This window comes from Saccopteryx leptura, chromosome 2 (assembly GCF_036850995.1).
Source record: "Saccopteryx leptura isolate mSacLep1 chromosome 2, mSacLep1_pri_phased_curated, whole genome shotgun sequence".
Lineage (NCBI taxonomy): Eukaryota > Metazoa > Chordata > Mammalia > Chiroptera > Emballonuridae > Saccopteryx > Saccopteryx leptura.
This window is the reverse complement of record NC_089504.1, coordinates 291,457,184-291,483,443: the sequence shown is the minus strand read 5'-3', so window position 1 is coordinate 291,483,443 and position 26,260 is coordinate 291,457,184. Positions and strand designations below refer to the sequence as shown.

At 41.5% G+C, this 26,260-nt stretch overlaps 1 protein-coding gene across 4 annotated transcripts in view; it reads left to right on the top strand.

Moving 5' to 3' along the window:
• The window catches only part of GINS1 (GINS complex subunit 1), a 44,041-nt gene extending 34,178 nt beyond the window's left edge, over positions 1-9,863 (top strand). For 3 of the 4 annotated variants that reach the window (XM_066366137.1, XM_066366138.1, XM_066366135.1), the window contains 2 exons: positions 5,688-5,762; positions 8,587-9,721. In XM_066366137.1, the coding sequence (XP_066222234.1) occupies positions 5,688-5,762; positions 8,587-8,655 (144 nt within the window). In that variant the 3' untranslated portion in view covers positions 8,656-9,721. The other variant, XM_066366136.1, reaches the window with a different exon arrangement.
• Positions 9,864-26,260: the final 16,397 nt, after the last annotated feature.

The following is a 26,260-nucleotide window of genomic DNA, read 5'->3' as shown; positions in this document are numbered from 1 at the left end:
AGTCACGGTGCACTTTTGTCCAGTCACAGGAAAGCAATAAAAGACGATAGAAATGTGAAATCTGCATCAAATACAAGGAAAACTCTCCCAGTTTCATACCTATTCAGTGCAGTTCATTGTGGGTTCATGCACAGATTTTTTAGGGCTCCTTAGGTAGCTATCCTGTATAGCATCTACAGACTCGTCACTGACTGATGGCCTACCAGACGGGGTTTCTCCACCAAACTGCCGATTTCATTCAACTGCTTATCCCACCGAGTAATGTTATTCCTATGTGGTGGCACTTCGTTATAAACATGCCGATATTCACGTTGCACTTTGGTCACGGATTCGAATTTAGCGAGCCACAGAACACACTGAACTTTCCTCTGTACCATCCACATCTCGACTGGCATGGCCATGGGCTGCTCCACTGTATACGCGGTGTTATGTCATCATCTGCGCCATTGCACATGCTGCCACATCATCCTACAGATACTGGGAGGGTTTTCCTTTTATTTTAGTGCAGATTTCACATTTCTATCATCTTTTGTTGCTTTCCTGTGACCGGTCAAAAGTGCACCATGACTTTACGGACACACTGTTTGTGAAAAGAGAAGTCCCTGTCAGCAAGTGACCTCTAGGCTGTTATTATAGGGGTAAGCAAAAGTCGGTTTACAATTTTGAGTACAAGAAACAGTTTATTCTTGTATTATTATTTATTATTTTCCATTTGAACAGCTGTAAACCTACTTTTGCTAACCCTGTATTTTTAAAATTGGGCCCTCTCTTGATTATGGAGAGTCCATTTCAGCAGATAATTTCCTTTTTGGTAATATCAAATGAATCTTCTTAGGGTCCACACATTCAAAAAGAAACAGAGGTCTTGCAAAAACACATACATAATACCATTTGCCATAAAACCAGACTTGATCTGATCTAGCTTCTAGACTTCACTCCCACTCTGTAGGAAATTCAAGGACAGAGAGGGGGACATGTTAAATGACCCCACAACAGGAATCCACAACAAAATTTAGTTTATGAATGCCTAACCTGTGGCGGTGCAGTGGATGAAGCATCGACCTGGAAAGCTGAAGTTGTAGGTTCAAAGCCCAGGGCTTCCCAGTCAAGGCACGTATGAGAAGCAACTACTATGAGTTGATGCTTGTTGCTCTTCCCCTACCCCCTCCTCCTCTCTAAAATCAATAAATAAGACAGTGTTCATGGATAGGAAGAATAAACATCATTAAAATGTCTATATTACCCAAAGCAATTTATAAATTCAATGCAATTCCTATTAAAATACCAATGACATACTTCAAAGATATAGAACACATATTCCAAAAATGTATATGGAACCAAAAAAGAACAGGAATAGCCTCAGCAATCTTAAAAAAGAAGAATAAAGTGGGAGGTATCACACTTCCTGATATCAAGTTATACTACAAGGCCATTGTACTCAAAACAGCCTGGTACTGGCATAAGAACAGGCATATAGATCAATGGAACAGAACAGAGAACCCAGAAATAAACCCACACCTTTATGGACAATTGATATTTGACTAAGGAGGGAAGAGCATACAATGGAGTAAAGACAGCCTCTTTAACAAATGGTGTTGGGAAAATTGGACAGCTGCCTGCAAAAAAAATGAAACTAGACCACCAACTTATACCATTCACAAAAACAAACTCAAAATGGATAAAAGACTTAAATGTAAGTCATGAAACCATAAGCATCTTAGAACATAGGCAGTAAGCTCTCCGACATCATTTGCAGCAATATATTTGCTGATTTATCTCCACGGGCAAGTGAAATAAAAGACAGGATAAACAAATGGGGCTATATCAAACTAAAAAGCTTTTGCACAGATAAAGACAATATGAACAGAATAAAAAGACAAACCACACAATGGGAGAACATATTCAACAATACATCTGATAAGGGATTAATAACCAAAATTTATAAAGAAGTTGTAAAACTCAACACCAAGAAGATAAACAATCCAATCAAAAAATGGGCAAAAGAAATGAATAGACACTTCTCCAAAGAGGACATACAGATGGCCAATAGGCAGATGAAAAAATGTTCAACATCACTAATTATTAGAAAAATGCAAATTAAAACCACAATGAGATATCACTTCACACCAGTCAGAATGGCGCTCATTAACAAAACAACACAGAATAAGTGCTGGCGAGGATGTGGAGAAAAGGGAACCCTCCTGCACTACTGGTGGGAATGCAGACTGGTGCAGCCACTGTGGAAAACGGTATGGAGATTCCTCAAAAAATTAAAAATGAGCCCTGGCCGGTTGGCTCAGCGGTAGAGCGTCGGCCTAGCGTGCGGAGGACCCGGGTTCGATTCCCGGCCAGGGCACACAGGAGAAGCGCCCATTTGCTTCTCCACCCCTCCGCCGCGCTTTCCTCTCTGTCTCTCTCTTCCCCTCCCGCAGCCAAGGCTCCATTGGAGCAAAGATGGCCCGGGCGCTGGGGATGGCTCTGTGGCCTCTGCCTCAGGCGCTAGAGTGGCTCTGGTCGCAATATGGCGACGCCCAGGATGGGCAGAGCATCAGCCCCCTGGTGGGCAGAGCATCGCCCCTGGTGGGCGTGCCGGGTGGATCCCGGTCGGGCGCATGCGGGAGTCTGTCTGACTGTCTCTCCCTGTTTCCAGCTTCAGAAAAAAAATGAAAAAAAATGAAAAAAAAAATTAAAAATGGAACTGCCTTTTGACCCAGCCATCCCACTTTTAGGAATATATCCCAAGGACACCATATCATTGATTCAAAAGAAGAAATGCACCCCCATGTTTATTGCAGCATTGTTTACAATAGCCAAGATCTGGAAACAGCCCAAGTGTCCGTCAATGGATGAGTGGATTAAAAAGCTGTGGTACATATACACAATGGAGTACTGTAGGGCCATGAAAGAGAAGGAAATCTTACTTTTTGTTTGTTTTTTAAATTGATTTATTGTGTTTACATAGATTTTAGTGTCACCCCAAATATACTCCCCCCCATATTCCCCTCAACATCTCCCTTGCCCCCCTCCCCATAGTGCACCTGAGGAAACTATTAAGTGAAATAAGCCAGGCAGAGAAAGAAAAATATCATATGACCTCACTCATTTGAGGAATTCAATGAACAATGTGAACTGAGGAACGGAATTGAGACAAAGGAAAGATCAAAGGGACCAGAGGGAAAGAGGACAGAGGAAAAGGGGAGGAGAGGATGGGATAAACCTGAAGGGAAGTGGGGATGGGGCAAGGGAGATGTTGAGGGGAATACAGGGGAGGGGGGGATGCATTCGGGGTGACACTAGAATCTATGTAAACAATAAATTTAAAAAAATAAAATCAATAAATAAGATATTTTTAAAAACTATAGTTTATGAGAAACTACCAAACTGCTCAATTTCTTTAGCAAATTGTCAAGAAGAAAAGAAGAGGGAAGGAACTTTATAGATTAAAAGAGAGATATCAGAAACATGTAATGTGCAGCTTTTGTTGGACTCTGAACATGGCAACTTTTTAAAAAATAACTTCTGAAATGGGAAATTTGGATACTAACTGGATATCTCATGATTGAAAAATTCTCAATACAATGCAGTAATGATATCAAGATTGTATTTTTCAGAAAGAATCTTCTTTTGTAGAAATAGATACTAAAATATATAGATAAAATGGATTATATCTAGGATTCGCTTCAAACTCTAGAAGTGGATGAGGGAACAGGATTGACCAGATGCTAATAATTGTTGAAGCCAGTTGATGGAACAAGTTAAAATACTGTTAGGAGTCTGGTAAGATTCTAGAGAAATTATAGGACATGATGAAATTACCTAGATAAAGTAAATGACTGAAACTTATTCCTGGAGTTGGCGTTACTAATAACTGTCCTAGTTACTAAGGAGAATAAAATGTCCTGGTTCCCTGTAGCAGCAGTTGGAACTGTAGCCAGGTCTGTAACCTTCTTTTCAGGAACATTCCTTCTCTGTAGTTACAGAAGTTATAGAAGTGGTTATCAAAAGGCAGTCTGATGTGTCCCACCTTTCAACTAAGAACCTCTCCTGATTCTTATAACATGAGTCTGCATCTCATGTTATAAGAAGTCTGGTTTACTTCTAATTATTTTGGGGAAAGAGTCTGAATATCAAAGGAGATTGGAAAAATCTTTTTATTTTTTTCTTGAAAGAGAGAAATGGAGAGAGAGACAGGAAGGGAAACAGAAGCATCAACCTGTAGTTGCTTCACTTTCGTTTTGCATTGATTCTCATACATGCCTTGACTGGGGATTGGACCAGCCACCACTTAAGCCAAGCCAGCAACCCCTTGCTCAAGCTGGCAACCTTGGGCTTTAGGCCTGCAACCTTGGGGTTCAAGCCAGCGACCTTGGAATTGTGCTAACAATACCACACTCAAGCCAGAGACCCCACACTCAAGCTGGTGAGCTCACACTGAAGCCAGGGAGCCCAAACACAAGCTGCTGACCTTGGATTTCAAACCAACAAACTTAGCATTCTGGGTCGATGCTCTATCCACAGCGCCACCGCCAGTCAGTGGAAAATCTTTTTAAAACAGAAGTTTTGCAGACTTACCCATGTTCTATTCTCAAATATTGATATTTCGTGGGAGGAATCTATAAGAGGCATGTTGGAATTGGTCTAAAACATTGTCATTTCTTTGTAAATGTATATTTTAGCCACTTGATACTTTAGGATTTACAGAGAGGAAAGAATGCAATGATGTCTCCCCTTCACAGCTTCCTGGGTTTCCTTGCTGTTAGCACACATACACTGGGAGATGGTGCCATTCTTCCCATCAAACCAGAACAGTTGGAATCACTAGAATATCTCAGTAGGAGTACCAGGCCTAAGTACACAGAGAAGAAACAGACCAACAGAAAGCCTAATAATGTTACTGTGTGGTTATTTATATAATTCTTATTTACTTTATATTAAAAAATAATTTAGAGTGTGACTAGGCAGTGACACAGTGGATAGAACATTGGCCTGGGACACTGAAGACCCAAGTTCGAAACTCTGAGGTTGCTGGCTTACCAGTTTGAGTTTACCAGCTTGAGCATGGGGTTGCTAGCTTGAGCGTGGGATCATAGACATGACCCCATGGTTGCTGGCTTGAGCCCAAGGTCACTGGCTCAAGCCCAAGGTAACTGGCTTGAGCAAGGGGTCACTGGCTCAGCTGGAGCCCCCTGATCAAGGCACATAATGAGAAAGCAATGAATAACCAAAGAGCTGCAACTATGAGTTGACGCTTCTCATCTCCCTTACTGTCTGTCCCTCCCATCCTCCCTCTCCCTCTCTCTTAAAAAAAAAAGACTGGCGGTGGTGCAGTGGATAGAGTGTCGACCTGAGACACTGAGGCCCCAGGTTTGAAACCCAGAGGTCTCACGCTTGAGTGCTGGCTTATGTGGCTTGTGTGCAGGCTCCCCAGCCTTGAGTGCAGGATTGCCAGTGTGAGCAGAGGATCATCCACTATATCCCTTGGTAGCTGGCTTGAGCCCAACGATTGCTGGCTTGAGACCTAAGGTCGCTGGTTTAAGCAAGATGTCACTGGCTCAGCTTCAGCCGCCTGGTCAAGGCACATATGAGAAGCAGTCAGTGAGCAACTACGAGCTGAGGCTTCTCATCTTTCTCTTTTTCTGTCTGTCTGTCTCTTAAAAATAGATAAAACATCAGTATTTTTCTTTCAGGTACGATGTCTAAAAGACTATGGAGAATTTGAAGTTGATGATGGTACTTCAGTCCTATTAAAAAAAAATAGCCAGGTATTTCTTGTCTTAAGATATTTTAAATGTTGTGTTACATGATGAAAACACTGAAATCAGTAGCAAAATATGATGATCATTCATATCTAGGCATTATTTTAATGTAAGACTACGTTTTCTAAGTAGAAAAATGTTGAGGCAAATGTTGCATATATTTATATTAAGAAAAGGTTAATTAATTTACTAGAATATTGCTTGTATTTTAACTCTAAGCCTTTTCCAGGGAAATTATCACAATGGGCCTTATTCTAGTTAAGGCACTGTGAAAATGTTGGGTTTAGCTCCTTTGAATGATAATTAAAAAGGTGATAAGCAGTCATTTTTAACTTGTACTTCACTTTACAAATCCTAGTTCTTTAGCAAACAGATAATGATACAGATAAAAAAAATTTACAGAAATATTTTAACAGAATTTAAAAGGGAAAAACAAAAATGGAAGTTGTTATTTAAACCAAATATTTTTTAAGAATCTCAATATATTTATTATTTCCTTAGAAATCTTCAAGTTCACACTAATTTCACATTAGCTAAATTTATTTTTGTTTCAATTTTTTATAATTACATAATACAGGAGGAAAAATTATCTAATGAAATCCACTCTTTCTTGCCTTTCATCTGCTATCAACTGGTTAGTATCTAATACCCTACATCTTTGTTCATGTCATAGAGCAAAAGAATGCTTCAGGTTATGCGGTTCTTGGACTTACTTCCTTAAGAAGGAATGACTTACTTGATCTCTCATTTTATGAGTACCCTTAGAACTTTGAGTAGTTTTCTAAAACAAATGTTGCATATTTTAAAGACATTTTTAGAGTACCTTAAAATCTATTTTTTGTTGAGGCAAAATTTCCCTCCCAGTGTCCTCTAAGAAGTAGGATATTTATGAATTGAATAATATTAATGAATTAATACTGATAAGTCAATGCTCATAAAAATCTGTATTTCTGGTGGAGGGCCCAAAGTCAAGCCCTGGTTCACAAGAATAACGCTTTCCTCATAAAGCAAGAAAGGAGAAAATGGCCTGACCTGTGGTGGCGCAGTGGATAAAGCGTCAGCCTGGAACGCTGAGGTTGCCAGTTTGAAACCCTGGGCTTGCCCTGGTCAAGGCACATATGGGAGATGATGCTTTCCGCTTCTCTCTCCCTTCTCTCTCACTCTCCCCTCTCTAAAATGAGTAAATAAAATCTTTTTTAAAAAAGGTTATTAAAGCAAAATGATGTTTAAAAAAAAAAAAAGATAGGAGAAAATATCACTTTCCTAAACACCCTTTTGTGGCTGAATTTTTTTCTCAAGCGTTATGGCTCATCTTCCCACCCAGAGTGCCCAGATGCTGGTGGTTCCTCAGCGGCAAGAGAACCTTGGTAGGGCTGGGCAAGTGGAGACCCAGCTGAGCCCCTCTTCCATTTGCTCCTGTGTCACACAATTACTCCCTGGTGATACTTTTAACTTTCTTAGTATCACCCTTCCCTTAATTTTAAAAATGAGGAAAAAATTTAAAACATATAATCTACTATAGTTCATATTCAGGGGCTTCTAAAACTGTCTGACTACCTTTCTTCCTCTCTCTTCCTGTCTCTCCCTTCCTATAAATAAGTGAGTATGTATGTACATGCATACATACATACATAAATAGACCACATCTAAAATCAGTTTTCTATAGAATCTGTCCACATAATATGAAACATAACAGGAGACATTTTCTTACTATACATTCATTTAATGCTTATTAGTATAGTAAACATGTTTCTGTTTGTCTAAAAATCAGAAACCCCTTATTTTTATAAAAAAAAATTAGAATAACTTATATAACTCAGTATTTTTTTCCCCCTTTTTTCTGTTGGGGTGGTGGTGGGCCACCTTTTTTGTATTATACATCCTAAAGTCTTTTTAAGAATTCAGAAACATGTTAGGTAATAGTCCTTGGCCCATGTGTTTCATGACTGGTTTAGAGGCATTTATTTGGTCACAGGCCTTGCATAAGGGCTTTGACATTTGTAAATAGGGATCTTTAGGTGCACAGTCGCGCTGAAATTACAGTTTGCTTTCTTGAATGCTTTTGATAACCTCTGCTACTGCAATTATTTTTTAAGGCTATACTGCTTTTCGTTTTTATCCATGTGTGTCTTTCTTTGAGATTATGTTGGTCACCCATGAGCTGGAAAATCTTCCTTTCTTCCTGTACCTCCTCACTTCAAAGCTTAGGAAATGTTCACTTCTGCTTTAAGCTCCTGTGTGTTAGGAGGGAATCAGACAAGGAGATTCCTTTCCGCTTCAGAATGTGAACAGTATCCTCTCAGGAGATGGAGGTCGAGCGTTAGCTGAGCGCCAGGGTCTTCACAACACAGAGTGTAAACAGCACTGATTTTATAGGTTACAAATACTTTTAATCCTTGAAAAAGTACAGAATAGTTGTCACTGTTATTAGAATAAATATTCAGACTCAAATCCTAGAAAAGATTTAATGGAGATGTTCCTTAGTGAGTTGTACAGCTTGTCATCTGGTACCCCAAAATCTCACCTACCTGGGTTTTCTGTGCATAAATTCAAAATGCAAACTCTAGGGAAAACACCCACTAGAATGCACAAGTCTTTAAATTTAACTTAATCAAAGTAAGAATTTGTTTATAAAAATCAGAATTCAGTACAGCTCTGCATACCATCAGTTTCAGTTGAGGAACACAGCAGATATACTTAAATTTAACTTAACTATATCTGTTGGAATATAAAAAATATATAATCAGTTGGTGCTTTTTAATGATGTAAAATGTAATTTAAATTTATTTTCCAATCATTACTCTTTCTCTCCCCTACCTGTTCCTTTCAGCACTTTCTACCTAGGTGGAAGTGTGAGCAGCTGATTAGACAAGGCGTTCTGGAACATGTCCTGTGGTAACCTTACACTGATGTCAAGCTTCCCTGTGGTACGAGGCTGAACCCGTTCACACAAACTTCTCTACTTCCTTCTCCACCCTCCCTTGATCCCACCGCTCTTTAGTTTTAAAGGTTACAAACTTCTTTAACCAGAAATACTGGGCTGAGAATGGTTTGTTTTTCTATAGTACCAGATTCCTCCTCTTTTTTGTAATCTGCATCTATAATTATAACATTCCTAAAATGCCACAATGTGTCTGTGTGTTTAATGAAAGTAAATATTTATTACATTTGAATATTTTAAACAATAAGAGATGCACTCGGCTGTTCAGGGACAAAGTGGGTCCCTGGCATCTTGCCTTGTTTCTGGTAGTGTGAATGTTGTAAGTCAGGGAGCTGAATTTCTGGAGTATGTATTTCCAAATCATATGGGCAGGTGGAGATGGTGGTTATAAAAGTTTTCAGTATATGTAATGTTTAATGACAATTGCCTGGCTATTTGAGAAGGGAAAAAGGACAATGATTTTGCTCATTTCTAACAGCGGTGGCTGGTCTGGCTCATGTTTGTCTGTGGACTTGTAGTGTGAGCATTAGTAAAGAAACTGCACAGTTTTTGTTCAGAATCACATTGATAGAGAAGTCACATGAAGAGTTGGTCAGCTAAGTGCAGGGCAGTTTCTGTGGTAGGAGTTGGAGAGGCACAGAGAGGTCCTGCCTGGTAGTCGGTGAGTGGCCTTTCAGTGGCTTTCCCCACTGGTTCCCTCCGTTACCAGCCCAGTAATCTGAAAGAGGCATTCAAATGTAAAAGACTAGGCAGTTTTGTTTTTATCTAGGGAAGTATTTCTGGCCTAAATCAAGTTACAGAGAAGATTTACCTAGGCTGTGAATTTGTATGTTTTCACTTAGATCAGTAGGTTGCCCTTTCCAGATTATTTTCATTATTGAAAATGATTTCTCCCCATACTTTTGGGAGCCAGATTAGACTTTCATCTAAATTTCTGCTGATAAACAATTGGAAGTTTTTTCTAGTGACTGGAATTGATAATGTTGATATTTTACCTGTGGGTCGGTAGTCACTTCCCTCCTTCATATTTACCCCCAGAGCACGTGGAACCATGCACACCGGTGAACCCTAAAGTCCATGTGAGTCAGCTGTGAGGAACCATGGCTCTGAAGGCCATTACCATGTTGCTAGCCCCCTGTCATTCCTGAACTTCAATTATACCATGTTCTTTTGTGTTTAATTCCCCAAATAAAATAAATCTTATTTGAAATGAATGTGCACTAGTTGAACATTTGACATTTTAGAGGTGTTATCAATTTATATATATTTTTATAGTTTGTTTTTTTTTAAGATTTTATTCATTTTAGAGAGGAGAGAGAGAAGGAAGGGGAGCAGGAAGCATCAACTCCCATATGTGCCTCGACCAGGCAAGCCCAGGGTTTTGAACTGGCGACCTCAGCATCCCAGGTCAATGCTTTATCCACTGTGCCACCACAGGTCAGGCCCTCAATTTATATTGACTATTTAGAATTGTGGCTAGAAATTTGAAGGTAATAATATGTGTAGTTTAAAAAAAAAGGTAAAAAATATATCATACGGAAAATGAAAGTTCCCCCTTCACCTACTAAATACCACCATCCCATGTGCTATTCGCTGGTTACATATGTAAAGTATAGTACCATTTCTTAGTGGTTTGCTAATTATTTTCTAGTTTTTATACCGGATATGAATTGAATCTTTTTTCTATTTAACCAGCTTTGGCTGATACATGTATAAAACTTGCAAGTCATAATGACTTGGCCACATTCTAATATTTATATAAACTCATTTCTTTCTCACAGTAATTTAGTTGTATAGAACTTTCAGAAAAATGTGGATTGCTGCTGATAATAAATGGCAGCTTGTCCTGTGGTGGTGCAGTGAATAGATCATCAACGTGAAATGCTGAGGTCGCTGGTTCGAAACCCCGGGCTTGCTGGGTCAAAGCACATATGAGATGCTTCCTGCTCCTTCCCTGCCCCTTTTTCTTTCTAAAATCAATTATTTATTTTTTCAATATTTTATTTAAACCTTAAAAAATAAATGGTGGTAGCTTATCTTTTTTCATGACTTGATTGGAAAGCCAGTCTCCGTTCTCAGTCTTTATCCCATACTTCTCCAGGGAAAATACCAAAACTGGCCTCCCTCCGAGCAACTTGAAGCCTCAAAATAAATTAAGTACCATAATTAAAAACAAAATAGTGGTAATTAACAAATATGCTTTTTCCAGGTGCGCCTATGGAACTGGAGTTATTATCATACTGTTTCTCACTTAACTCCCTACTGTTATGAATTATATGAATAGAATTCTATTGTTAAAACTACTTGCATTTGCTGGGCTACGCTCTTCTCAGCCATGGTGTGTTAAACATGTAGTAAACTGTAAAGTTTGATTTACTGTTATTTTATTGAGGAATTTTGCAACTGTGAGTGATGTTGGTTTCTAAAGTTTTGGAAGAAGGAATGTATGTATGTGTGTATGTAAGTCTGTGCTTTGTCAGTTATCTGTTCCTATTAAACCATTTCAAACAGTGGCTTCAATCCATACCATTTAATTGGCTCTTGCAATTCTGTGGTTGACTGGACTCGACTACATGGTTTTGCAGATCTTGCTTGGGGTCTCTGGAGCAGTCATATTCAGATGATGGCTGGCTGGCTTAGCCTGCTGTCTTTGTGTGGTGTCCCCCTGTGGTTCTCTCCAGCAAACTGGCTGGCCTTCTTACCTGGCAGCTCAGTTCTCCCATGGTGTTAAGAGGATGGAAGTAGGCATTGTTAGTTTTCTGAAAGCTAGGCCTGGTGGCCTGGTACTGGACTAGCACCATGTCTGCTGCGTCCCATCAGTGGGCACGGTTATAGGCTGCCCAGATCAGTGAAGGAACTACAGTAATCATACAAAGGTGGGAACACCAGTGTCTGGTGTGTTAAATGAGTTGGTATTTGTTCCTTTGCTTATTTTATTTTATTTTTTATTTATTTATTTATTTTTTGTATTTTTTTTTGTATTTTTCTGAAGCTGGAAACGGGGAGAGACAGTCAGACAGACTCCCGCATGCGCCCCCACCGGGATCCACCCGGCACGCCCACCAGGGGCAACGCTCTGCCCACCAGGGGGCGATGCTCTGCCCCTCCGGGGCGTCGCTCTGCCGCGACCAGAGCCACTCTAGCGCCTGGGGCAGAGGCCAAGGAGCCATCCCCAGCGCCCGGGCCATCTTTGCTCCAATGGAGCCTTGGCTGCGGGAGGGGAAGAGAGAGACAGAGAGGAAGGAGGGGGTGGGGGTGGAGAAGCAAATGGGCGCCTCTCCTATGTGCCCTGGCCGGGAATCGAACCCGGGTCCCCCGCACACCAGGCCGACGCTCTACCGCTGAGCCAACCGGCCAGGGCCCCTTTGCTTATTTTAAATAAAAATGTAATAGCCCTGGCTGGATGGCTCAGTTAATGAGAATGTCTTCCCGAGCGGCAGAGGTTGCTGGTTCCATTTCCAGTCGGAGCACATGCACAAAGACGTTGATGTTCCTTTCTTTTCGGTCTCCTCTCTCTGTCTCTTTCTCCCCCTTCCTTAATCTCTAGAATCAATTAAAATTTAATAGTTTTAATACTGTTAGAATGATCTGGGAATGAATCTTTAGGAGAGAAATGTTGATTTTTCGATATATTTTTTCCACAGTGTTAAAATAACCCTGCATTTCTGGCATAATCTCACTTTAGATTTGATTAGCTACAATTTTGTTTACACTTTTTGTGTCTGTTCATGAGGGATATTGGTCTGTAGTGTTTTCTTGTCATATCATAGAATGTGTGGGGAAATACTTCCTCTTCTTTAATTTTTTGGATTAGTTTTGTAGACTAATATTATGTAGACTGATATTATGTCTTCCTTAAATTTTTAGTAGAATTCACATTTAAAACTTCTGGGCCTGGAGTTTCTTTTCAGAGAGGTTAACTGCAATTTTAATTTCTCTCATAGACGTAGGGCTATTCAGTGTATTCTTCTAGAATGAGCTTTGATCATTTTCATCTCCATAATATCTTATTTAAGTCATTGGCATATAGTGTCATTTACAATATTGCCTTAAGCTTTTTGTAGATTCTGTAGTGATGTCAACTCTCTTATTCCTGATTTTGGTAATTTTTTCTCTTTTTTTCCTGATCATCCTGGGTTTACCAATTTTATTAATCTTCTCAGAAAACGAGCTTTGGCTTGTTTTTTTTCTCTTTTCTATTGTAAGGATCAACAAACATTTTTCTGTATCTTAGGCTTTATAGACTTTGTAGGCCAGTTTTTTATGGCTGCTACTAGAGCACAAAAGCAGGGATGGGTATGGTATGTCAATCAAACTGTTTACAAAAACAGGCTCTACTGGACTGGGTTAAACCTGAAAGCATGTAGTTTGCCAACCCATTCTTCTGTTCCTTGACTTTTTTTGTTTTTGTTTTTACGAGAGACAGACAGGAAGGGAGAGAGATGAGAAGCATCAACTCATAGTTGTGGCACCTTAGTTGTTCATTGATTGCTTCTCATACATACCTTGACTGGGGGGCTCCAGCCAAGCCAGTGACCATGGGGTCATGTCTATGATCTCAAGCTCAAGCAGGTGAGCCCCTGCTCAAGCGAGCGACCTCAAGGTTTTTAACCTGGGTCCTCAGCATCCCAGGCTGGTGCTCTATCCACTGTGCTATTGCCTGGTCAGGCTATTATGATCTTCATTATTTACTTTCTTCTGATGACTTTGGGTATAACTTGCTGCTTTTGTTACTTAAGGTGGAAGATAAAAGGTCATTGATTTTTTGACTCCTTGATTCTTTTCTTTTTCTGTTTCTTAAAAATTTTTAACTGAATTTATTGAGGTGACACTGGTCAACATAATTATACAAGTTTCAAGTGCCCAATTCTACAACACATCTCCGAACTCCGTATTGTGTGTTCACCCCTCCCCTAAATCGAGACTCCATCCATTCCCATTTATTACCCCTATTACCCACCTCCACATCTACCCTCACCTCAAACACCCCCTCCTTGTGCCAAGCAATCTGCCACATTATTGTTTGTGTCCATTGCTCATTTAAAAAAAATTTTTATTTTTATTATATTGACATGGTTTTAAGTGCCCCACTCAGTATGACATCCTGTATACACTGCATCATGCCCGCCTTTCCATATGCAAAGTCTCCACCCCTGTCTCACCCCCTTTGCCACCCACCCCCTACCTCCATCCCCCCTTTCACTCTAGGAACTGCTACTCTGGTGTCTGTATCTATGTGTTATATATATATGCAACTTGTCTAATCTCTTCACCTTTAATCAAGCCCCCTTTTCTCTTCCCTCTGACAGCTGTCTATCTCTTCTCTGTGACCCTACCTCTGTTTCTGTTTTGTTCCTCAGTTTATTGTGTTCATTAGATTTCACATATAAATGAGACCATATGGTATTTATCTTTCTCTGCCTGGCTTATTTCACTAGCATAATAATCTCCAGGTTCATCTACGCCTTTGCAAAATGTAAGGTTTTCTTCTTTTTCATAGCTGAGTAGTACTCCATTGTGTAAATGTACCACAGCTTTTTTATTCATTTGTCCAGTCAGACACTTGGGCTGTTTCCAGTTCTTGGCTATTGTAAACGATGTTGCAGTGAACAAGGGGTGCATATTTCCTTTTGAATTAGTGTTTTGGAATTCTTAGGCTGTATTCCCAGAAGTGGGATAGCTGGGTCATAAGGCAGTTACATTTTAGTTTTTTGAGGAGCCATCCTGTTTTCCACAGTGGCTGCACAAGTCTGCATTCCCACCAGCAGTGCAGGAGGATTCCCTTTTCTCCACACCCTTGACAGCACTTGTAGTTTGTTGATTTGTTAATGAAAGCCATTCTGGCAGGTGTGAGGTGACATCTCATAGTGGTTTTAATTTGCATTTCTAATGATGAGTGACTTTGAGCATTTCTTCATATGCCTATTGGTCATCTGTATGTCCTTTTTGGAGAAGTGTCTATTCAGGTCCTTTCCCCATTTTTTAATTGGCTTGTTTACCTTCCTGGTGTTGAGTTTTAGAAATTTTTTATAAATTTGGTTTTGAACCCCTTATCAGACATATCAGCAAATATGTCCTCCAGTTGAGTGGGTTTTCTTTTTGTTAATGGTGTCTTTTTTAAAAATTTTTTATTCATTTTTAGAGAGGAGAGAGAGAGAGAGAGAGATAGGGAGACAGAGAAGGAGAGAGAAGAGAGAGAAAGACAGAGAGAGAGAAGGGGGGAGGAGCTGGAAGCATCATCCCCCATATGTGCCTTGACCAGGCAAGCCCAGGGTTTTGAACCGGCGACCTCAGCATTTCCAGGTCGACGCTTTATCCACTGCGCCACCACAGGTCAGGCTTAATGGTGTCTTTTGCTATGCAAAAACTTTTTAGTGTGATATAGCCCAATTTGTTGTTTATTTCACTTGCTCAAAGAGATATATTGGCAAAAATATTGCTTCCAGAGTGGTCTGAGTTTTCTTTTAGAATTTTTATGGTTTTGAGACTGTGTACATTTAAGTCTTTTATCCATTTTGAGTTTATTTTTGTGAATGGTGTAAGTTGTGTTGGATCAGTGGTCGGCAAACTCATTAGTCAACAGAGCCATATATCAAGGAACAACTAAGGTGCCACAATGAAGAATTAATGCTTCTCCCTTCCTGTCTGTCTATCCCTATCTGTCATTCTCTCTGTCTCTCTTTCTCTCTCTCTCTCTCTCTCTCTCTCTCTCTCTCTCTCTCTCACACACACACACACACACACACACACACACACTCACAGGAATTTTTGAACAATCAGAAATGTGGATTAGTCTGAACACTGGTCATGATTAAGTTCCTTAAGTGTGATAGCAGTACTGTGGTTAAGTAGAAGATGCACTCATTTTTAAGAGACACCTGCTGAAATATTTTGGAGCAGAGTATGATTATATCTGTTACTTACTCTCAAATGGTTCAGAAAACACATATAGAGACAGATGTACAAAGGCAGATATAAACAAATAACCGAAGCACGTATTACAGTTAACAACTGTAAATTAAGGCTGTTGTATGTGGCAAGTCAGTTTATTATCATTTCAACTTTTCTGTGTATTTACAGTTTTACATTAACAAAAAGGTGAGGGAAAGAAAGCAAGTGGATGCCTCTAATCCATTTACAAATGTGCCCTGGAGATAGCTGGAATGGGGTAGGGAGCCCAAGAAATCCCCAAATAGGTCATTTGTACAAAGTGCTGGTCCTCAGGCAAACGTAGAGTCTGAAGTTTTCATCTTAAATCAATCCCTGAATTATTCTCCTAATGGAGGAGGCCCAAGCAAGTCTACCACACATGCATGGAAGCAAACACCCAAGTCTTGGAGCCAAGATAAGCCACCCACAACAAGCAGTCTGAGGCAGTTTCCACAGCAGTAATCTCATCAGCCATGCATGGGAAAAGGTGGGCCAGGAGAAAAAAAAAGCTGTGGGGACTTATCTCGGGGATGGAGCAGGGATTTAAGAAGCTGAAGGTAACAAAAACACTCCTAGAACTAATTAGTAAGCTCAGCAAGGGGCAGGATACAAGACCAAGAGATAAAAACTCATTGTAAGTCTATGTCCCAACAGTGAACATGCAGAAACCAAAATTAAAAACAGTACTATTAAAAAAAAAAAAAGTACTATTTTGGGTTTCTGGTCTGACATGTAAAGAGCTTGAAAATCATTATTCCCATCTCCATACAAGAATGAAAGTGGAATAAACTGAAAACCAACAATGCTTCTTAGATCCTTCAGAGAATTGAGGTCACAGGGCAAACCAATACCCTGAAAACTAGAGATGCAAGCAAAGAGAACTGCTGTTTACCAGGAGCAGACGGCTGGAGCCTGAAATAGGATGGGACACTGGTGCTGTAAGGATGAGCGCTGGGGGCTGTGCCTGAACTGGCCTGAGTCAAAAAGTTATAGGAGGCCAGTCTCAGGGGAGCCCTCACTTTCCCAAACCTCAGAAAACCCTTACAGTTAAGATCAGAGAAAAATGCCCTCTCACTTCTAACAAGTAGACAATAAAGTGACTGCTACTGACTTTATTCTGTTTCCCCTAAGTTCATATTGAAGGCCTAACCCCCAATGTTATTATATTTGGAAATACGACTTTTAGGAGGTATGGTAATTAAAGTGAAATAAGAGGGGAAAATGGCGATGGAGTAGGCGGATGTTACAACTCCCACCTCCCAGAACCAAAGTGGATTACAACTTAATTTAGGAACAGTCATCTTGAAAAACCAACTTTGGACTAAACTAAGAGGAATCTATTACCAAGCATCACCGAAGGAACCACACTGAGCTGGTAGGAAGGGCAGAGACGCAGAAAGGGCTGCCCTGCTCCCAGGAGGGAGAGGCAGCCTGGAGGGTCTCTCATGGTGGGGTGGGTTGCCCAGAGAGTTGTGGGTCCTCAGCCACAGGACTGGAGCCCTGGAGACTAGAGGAGGTGTATGGACAGTATTTAGCTGAAAGAAGAGCTGGGTTACTGTTTGCAAGAGGGAAGCAGAACTCTCAGACCCAGACTCCGTCTGAAAGGGACTGTGCAGAAAATCTCATTCACAGCCACTTAACCGGGGCTCCGGGAGTGGGGAGCGCTGAGAGGACTGCAGTTGCGAGAGGAGAGTGTAGTCTCGGCGGCACAGGGAAAGACTGGGGGACAGCCTCCCTGACCCCTGTACTGGGTCACTCCCCAAACCTAGAATGAACATTCTTCCTGGGAGAACTAAGCCAGCAAAGGGAAGCAGTTACCCCACCCACCAGAGGCTCTCCTGCTCCAGTCAGTACAGAGAAACACGTAGAAGCAGAGGGCACATCAGGGACACAGGTTTTGAGTGCTGAGGTCTGGGCTACACGGCCCCCCCAACCTGCTGAGTACCCTCCAAACGGCGGGAGGGCCTGGCTGTGGAGATGGCTGCAGCGCTTGGACCCCGCACAGATGGGGCAGAGCCCAGCTATGCAGCCCATGCAGTGATGGCGGCAGAGGGCAGAGCCCAGAGAGGCTTCCCCTGTGCACATAGGGGAGGAACCCTGCAAGGGAGTTGTCCCCTGAGCTGGCAGGGGGCAGACCCCAGCTGGGTGAGGTGTGCTGCAAGCCCATGGGGGGGTGCAGCCAGGTGACCCGAGCAGCAATGGCAAGGGGTGGAGCCAGGAGAGGCATCTCGTGTGTGGGGGGGTTGAGTCTGGAGAGGTAGCCTGTGGGATCGTAGGGGGCGGAGCCCAGCAAGGCAAGGAGTCCCTAGACTGGCAGAGCAGTTCAACTTGCAGCCAGCAAGCCTGTGCTGGTGCCCAAGCGGAGGCAGCGTGGGGCTGGCAGAAAGACCACACTTCAGAAATAGAAAGGCCATACACACTGGCTAAGAGTAGATAAAAGCCAGCCTCAGAGTGCAGCTGATATTTACAACAGCCAACAGAGGCAGCCACAAATTCTGGATTGCCTGTAGCTCCAAGAAGGTTGCTAAGGGCTAGTCAAAAGCAGTGACCCCCACTGATCTGTGCCAGGTTCCAGCCAGGAAGGTCCAGGGCTGGTACATACAGCGGCCAGATATGGAGAGCATCAGCTCAGGACTTAACAACCCTAGTTAGAGTGGTATCTTAAGGAAAGGCTCCTCACACCTGACCCAGCTAAGGCATAGAAAACACTGTCACAAACAGCAAAAAGAGCAGTAGCAGCACACAAGTAGCCCACAGCAGAATAGAAACAGCTGAAGCCAACCCAAGATCTAGAAACAACACAACGGAAAGCTGGAGGCAGACAACACCAGTCCTATACTCAGCTAGCTACACAAACAACACATCCAAAGGAGCAGTCTATACAGAGACAAAGTGTGAAGACAGAGAAATGCAATTCAAACGAATTAACAAGAAAAATCCCAAGAAAAAGAACTGAATGAAACAGAACTAACCAAGATACTGGATGCAGAGTTTAGAATGATGATTGTTAAGATGCCCAAGGATCTTAGACTCCTAGATTAGGAGATTCTGAATAGGGCATAGTATGGTGAGGCCTGGCTGTATTATAGGATGTTCCTGCTGGGGGTGGCAAGAATTGAGGCAGAGTCCCCTGTAAAGGACTTCCCAGGAGCCACCCACTGCACTGTAACTGGTTTGTATGAATGGGATCAGAATGATCAAAACAGAGCACTGGCCGTGGCAGCTGAACTCACCAAGGAGGCTACTAAACTCACCCTTTCCCAACCCATCACTGTCTTCTCCTCCCACAGGCTCACCGACCTCCTTTCGCACAAATCTCGTTCTCTGTTGGGTCCTTCCTGCCTACAAGAATTTTACTTCCTGTTCATCGAAAACCCTTCAGTCACTCTTTTGCCCTCTCCCTGACTCAACCCAGCCACTCTACTGCCAGCTCCAATGACACTTCCGGAACCCACCCACTCTTGTACAGAGCTAATAGATTTCCTCTACAGACCCTGAGATGGGTTATCAGATTCCCCTCTAAAAGATCCTGATCTAATACTCTTTGTAGATGGGAGCTCTGAACAGGGACCTGATGGACGAATGACAGGCGGCCTATGCGGTGGTCACCTCCTCTTCTACCCTAGAAGCCCAACAGCTGCCAGAGGGCACCACCTCCCAGAAAGCAGAGCTGATTGCCCTCACATGGGCACTCTGGCCCAGGGAAAATGCATAACCATATATACAGACTCTAAATATGCCTTTCTTATCACCCACAGCCACTCTGCCCTCTGGAAGGAAAGGGTATTCCTCACTACCAAGGGCTCCCCCATAATCAATGCTACCCTCATTTCTAAACTTTTGCAGGCATTACAGCTACCTGCTAAGTTGGCCATGGTACATTGTAGGGGACATCAAACCTCTCAGGATCTGGTGGCCTTTGTAAATGTTTGGGCCGACGAGGTGGCTCAAAACCTCACCACAGGGACCCCCCCAAACTCCTCATGTTTCTTTCCACCTCCTTGAAACCTTCCTACACTCCTGAGGAAGAACAGGCCCTTCTCAGAAAAGGTGGAGACGTGCAACCAGGGATGGATATTTCTCGGAGATAGAATTGCCTTACCAAAAGGACAGGCTGAAACTCCTTTCTGATATCCACTGTTCCTTACACATAGGGCCAAAAGCTCTCTATCGGTTCTTGCAACCACTCTTTTTCTTCCCGGGCCTACAGCAAACTATTGAAAAGGTACACACAGGCCCTGGCCTGTTGGCTCAGCGGTAGAGCGTCGGCCTAGCGTGCGGAGGACCCGGGTTCGATTCCCGGCCAGGGCACACAGGAGAAGCGCCCATTTGCTTCTCCACCCCTCCGCTGCGCTTTCCTCTCTGTCTCTCTCTTCCCCTCCCGCAGCCAAGGCTCCATTGGAGCAAAGATGGCCCGGGCGCTGGGGATGGCTCTGTGGCCTATACCTCAGGCGCTAGAGTGGCTCTGGTCGCAACATGGCGACGCCCAGGATGGGCAGAGCATCGCCCCCTGGTGGGCAGAGCGTCGCCCCTGGTGGGCGTGCCGGGTGGATCCCGGTCGGGCGCATGCGGGAGTCTGTCTGACTGTCTCTCCCTGTTTCCAAGCTTCAGAAAAATGAAAAAAGAAAAAAAAAAAAAAAAAAAAAAAAAAGAAAAGGTACACACAGCATGTACTATCTGTTCCAAAGCCTCTACACAAGGGGAACTCCACCCCCGCTTCCTTACTCATCAGCTGAGGGGGCACTTACCTGGCCAAGATTGGCAAATCAACTTCACACACATTACCCCTCACAAAAAACTCCATTATCTCTTAACTTTTGTCGATACCTCTTCAGGGTGGGTAGAAGCCTTTCCCACCTCTCAAGAGACGGCAGACACCGTTGTGGACAAGACCTGCCGGGGGTGAGGGCAATGGAGACGCAAAGACCTGACTCCAGGGACCAGGTTCAGTGACACAGATCCACTTTATTCAGGAAGCAAACTAGCTTATATACATGGGTTCAGCCAATAGTGTGTTACAGCATGTCCTTCATAGCCAATGGCTGAAAAGATCAGGGAGCTGCGTGGTTGGCACTAAGTCACTTCCTTATAGTGGGCGAGCTCCCTTCCTGGGTATGCCTAGGAGGGTTTCAGGTGCTAGGCAGTGTTTCCCAACCTTTTTTGTGCCATGCCCCACCTTAACCTTTCTAAAATTTTTATGTCCCCCCCCCCATGTAACATACATAATTTTTAACATTAAAAAATTGATTTGTTCACTTAATAAACATAAATGATAGGTTCTAGGAAGAAATCACTATGAAATTGTTAACAAAACACAGTAAGTAAAATTTCAAAACATATAATGAAAAACATTTAAATTCCAAATAATTTTAATACAGATTTTTTTATATTAATTTATTATTTTAATTTAGTGTGATCCTTACGCTTGATGCTTGCTGCACAGAGATTTTATATTAGGTTCCAATTTGGTTAGCTTTAGTCTCAAGTCTCCACGTTGTGTTATATCCAGCCGATTTCTTTTTTTTACCAGTAAATCATTTACAGCACTAAATCCACATTCAGGTAAAAATGAAGATGGAAACAGTAGCAATAGTTTTCTTGCACATTTGGTTGAATTTGGGTATTTGATTTCTGTTTCCTCACAAAGCCATGCCATCGCTCCTTTGATATTAAATAAAGCTTTAACTGACTCATCATTTTGCAGTTCTGCGAGTTCTTCTTGATACTGCATATGTGATATATCAGACAAATCCACTAACATTGGCTGCATCATCCATGTTGGGAAATCAATTTGTTTTAAATCAGAAAATCTTTCTTTTAAATCAGCCGATAGAATATTCAAATGATTGACAATAACAAGTAAAGCGGTATCAGTTACTTCACATTTTTGGAGCCAATGAAACTGTTTAAAGTTTTTGTTGTTAGTATGTTTCTGACATAACTCAATATTGGTAATGAAACCAAATATCTTTGCTTTTGCATCGACAAGAGTTTTATTTGTTCCTTGAAGTTGCTTATTTAATATATTTAGTTTTTCAAAGGTATCAGCTAAATAACTCACAAATGCTTTACCATCTATTGTTAACAGATACTTCATTTCAGGTTTGTCGCTTAAAAAATCACTAAGAGTATCAAACAGTTCCATAAATCTTTTCAAACAGTTTCCTTTAGATAGCCATCTTACTTCAGTATGAAGTAAAAGTCTCACATGGTCTTCATTTTGTTCTTCACAAAATAGCTTGAAAAGATGCTCACATTTGGCACTAGCTTTAATAGCATTAACATACTTTATTACTGTATGTATCAATAATACTTCATTCAGAACAGGCGAGATGTTTTTAGCTACCAAGTTTTCCCTATGAATAACACAATGCACAAGAATCATTTCTGGATTCGCATCTTTCATCAATTTTAAGCAGCCATTTTTCTTGCCCATCATATTGGGAGCACCATCTGCAGCACAAGATGTTATATTTTTCATTGGTATATCATTGACATCTAAATAGTTTTTTAGCTTATTATATATATCTTTGGAGGTAGTGGTGCTTTCTAATCTTTTACAGAACAACATTTCTTCAGCAAAATGTCCTTTATCAATATATCTTATGTAAGTTATCAATACTGCCTCACTGTCTCTCAAAGTTGATTCATCCATTTGCAAGGAGAATTTTCTTGTTTTCAGTTTTTCAATAAGTTGTTTTTCAATATCCTCACTCATTTCGTCTATTCTTCTGCTAACAGTGTTGTCACTGAGTGGCATAGCTTTTACATCTTTGTCATCTTTTTCAAGAACCGTTTTAAGAAATGCTGATATTGACGGTTTTATTAAATTCTCTCCTATAGTGTGATTTTCTCCAGTTTTAGCGATGAATAAAGAAATTTGATAACTAGCCTCAAGAACACGATTATTAGTTGAAGTATGAGCAGTAAATAGAGACTTTAATGTTGTTCTTTTTTCAAAATTTTTCTTTAAAGTTTTAAAGTAACTCAAATCTGAATTAATATGAGCACTATGTTTCGCCTTCAAATGCGCCTCAAGATGACCTCATTTCATTGATTTGTTGGTCAAGCATTGCTGGCATAAAAGACAAAAAGGAATCCGCTCATCGTGAACAACGGGTATGAACCCAAATTTTAAATATTCCTCCGAATATTGGCGAGTTTTTTTCTTGCTTGCACCACTCATTTTACTATGGGCTATAAGAAATAAAAATAAGATCAATTAAAAACTAATATTAAAATATGTGTTAAAATATATTCAATGTGACATAGAGTAAACGTATACTAAAAATTCATATTTATTTAAATGTATATAACACATTTACTACACTACCACTGCAAATCAAAAGGTATCTATATTTTTTCCACTTGACAAAATTTTCTGGAAAGTTATGCTTCTAAAATTAAAATTGTCGTGCATGCACTATTATAACCCCAATAATATTTATAAAATATTAGTGCTTTCTAGCCCCGATGCAAGAAGTACTTAATAAAGAGTTTAATATTGATAAAAATAAAATCAAATACTTACCAATTATATCTATACAATATATATATATGTATATTTATTCAACAAGCTTTTACAACAGTTTTGACTGACACTTATTTCAAATTAACACCAACTGAATGATGTGAAACACTACAGAAGTTGCGATGGGCCAATTAGGTGAGAATAACTGCGTTGTTTAGGGAGTTTTTAAAATGTCCGGGGTTTCCTACGGCAGACAGCACGCTCCGCGGTGAACCCAGGACGAAGTATACTTGACGACGCCAATCACCCAGTTGATATTTTGGTCTCGTCAAACGAAATTATACTTAATAATTATTTACTGCAATTATTTAAGAATTGCATTTTTTGTTAAATTTGGAACCAATATCTAGCATTGCATTTAAATGGCCCCGGGCGAAAGAGTTAAAGTCGTGTCGAGTCCATTTTCAAATTGCCCCCCTTAACTATCAAATTGCCCCCCTGTGGGGCATGGGCCCCACGTTGGGAAACACCGTGCTAGAGTATTCTCACAGTATTGCATCAGCCACAGCTGCTAGGAATATGCTCTGTGCTCCACCCACACACCGTTGCCTCCATTCTGGTGGAAAACATCATCCCGCGGTTTGGATTGCTGACTGCCATCCAGTCAGACAACGGCCTGGCCTTCACTGCCCAAATAGTCCAGCAGGTTGCCACCTCTTTCAACATTACCTGGAGACTCCACATACCCTATCACCCTCAATCGGGTAAGGTGGAGAGGACTAATGGCATCTTGGAGGGTCAGCTAACCAAACTCTCCATTGAGACCAGACTCTCCTGGCCAAATCTCCTCCCCCTAGCACTCACCAGAATCAGAGCAACCCCACGAAACCCCACTGGACTCAGCCCCTTTGAGCTGGTTTTTGGTAGACCATTCCTAATTAATCATAACTTATCTATTAACCCCCCTCCTCTTGCCACATACCTCCCGTTTCTATCCTTACTCTGCCATCTTTTCAAGGAACACAAGGACTTGGCCCTTCCTCCCATTGGGGGTCCAGATGAAGCACACCCAACAGTCCCCCTCCAACCAAGGGACAAAGTTCTTCTAAGGGAACTCTAGCCCGGCTTCCTACAGCCCAGGTGGATGGGACCCCATATGGTAATATTGACTACTCCTACTGTAGCCAAGCTCTTAGGGCAAACACCTTGGTACCATGTCTCTCGCCTCAAGCTTGCCCCCATGCAGGACCACTGGCAGTTGGAACCACTGGGCCCCACCCACCTTCCGTTCACCAAAAGGTTGGGCCCTGCAGATCCTCCTGTTACTCCTGTCCCTCCCACTGGGAACCTGTCACCAGAGTGAATTAAAGCAGGGAGCAATACTGTTACTATATCAATGAGACTGCCCTGATGGAATAAAACATCAATGTCCTCAACCATCTGTAGAGAAACTGCACAAGGACCTCTCTTTTTACAACCCGCTTAACTCCTGGTGGCAGTCACCCATCCTCACCAGGATTGCCCCTATCCTAGGTCCTCTTCTAATTATTAGCATATTACTCATGTTTGCTCCTCTTTTTCTTAGATTCTTACAGGGCCATATTCATGAGGTTTCTCAAGTCATGGTCAACCAGATGCTCCCACACCCATATACATGACTCCCCTCAGAGCCACCACCTTCCAACCTCCCTTCCCCATGATGCCCCTAACCAGCAGGAAGTAGCCAGATGAATAGCAGCACCCTCATTGAACATAAAAGGTTGGACTGTGAGGTCGGTTGGCAATAGGGGAAGGTCACGTGAGGAATGACACATGCCCATGACTGCCAAAAGAAATGGCCACAGCCATGCCCGCCAAAAAAAAAAGAGAAAGGCCCAGGAGCATTTTGAAAAAGAACAACTGTCAGCCAATGAAATTTTGCCACCCTCCACCACCCTACCAATGCTATGAATTACCCCCGGGCGGGAGAAGTTGCGTGACTTCCCTGGCCCCTGTCTTGTGGACCAGTGAACCTTGTTGGGGAGTGCTCTAAATAAAGCTTTTGCTTGTCCACACTTGGTGACTATGTCCTTTCTTCCTCGGCATAAAATACCTTACAAATAACACTAATCCTAACCTTAACAATAACTCTAACCCTAGAAACAACACTAACCTTAACCCTAGCCCTATCAATAACCCTAACTCCTAACCATAAGGCTAACCCTAACCCTAAACTATTCCATTAACCTAAGAATAACCCTTACACTAACCCTAACACTAAATCCTAACATTAACTCTAAGCCTAAGCCTAACCCTGACCCTATCCCCTAACCTTAACCATAACCCTTACCCTAACCCTAACCCTAAAAATAATATTATCCCAAGCCCTAATAATAACCTTAACCTTAACCCAAACCCTAACAATAACCTTAATCATAACATTAACCCTAACAATAATTCTAGCCCTAACCCTAACAATAACCTTAATCCTAACAATAACCCTAACTATAATTCTAAACTTAACAATAACCCTAACCCTAATAACCCTACCTTTATCCCTAACCCTAACAATAACCCTAAAAGTAATCCTAAACCATAACCTTAACAATAACCATAATGCTAATCCTAACTTTAACCTTAACCTTAACCCTAACAATACCTCTAACACTAACCCTAACAATAACACTAACCCCTAACCCTAAATAGAATAATAATCCTAACATCTAACCCTAAACCAAACCCTAACTTTACACACTAAACGTATACCCTAATTCTAACAATAACCCTAGCAATAATTCTCACCCTAACCCTGACCCTAAACCCAACTTTAACCCTAAATCCTAAACCTAACATGAACCCTAATAACACAAATTCTAACCTAATAACCCTAATCTTAACCCTAATTTTAACAACCCTAACCCTAACAATAAACCTAACGCTAACCCTAATCCTAAATATGACACCTAAACCTAACCTTAACAATAACCTTAACTCTAACTCCTAATCCTAACCCTAACTCTAAGCCTAACCCTAACCCTAACTCTAACCTGAGATTGTATCTCCTAAACCTAAACCTAACCTTAACCCTAATCCAAACCCTAATCCTAACCCAAACAACCCTAACACCAGTAAACCTACCCCTAAGAATAAATCTAACTACAACCCTAATCCTAACATTAACCA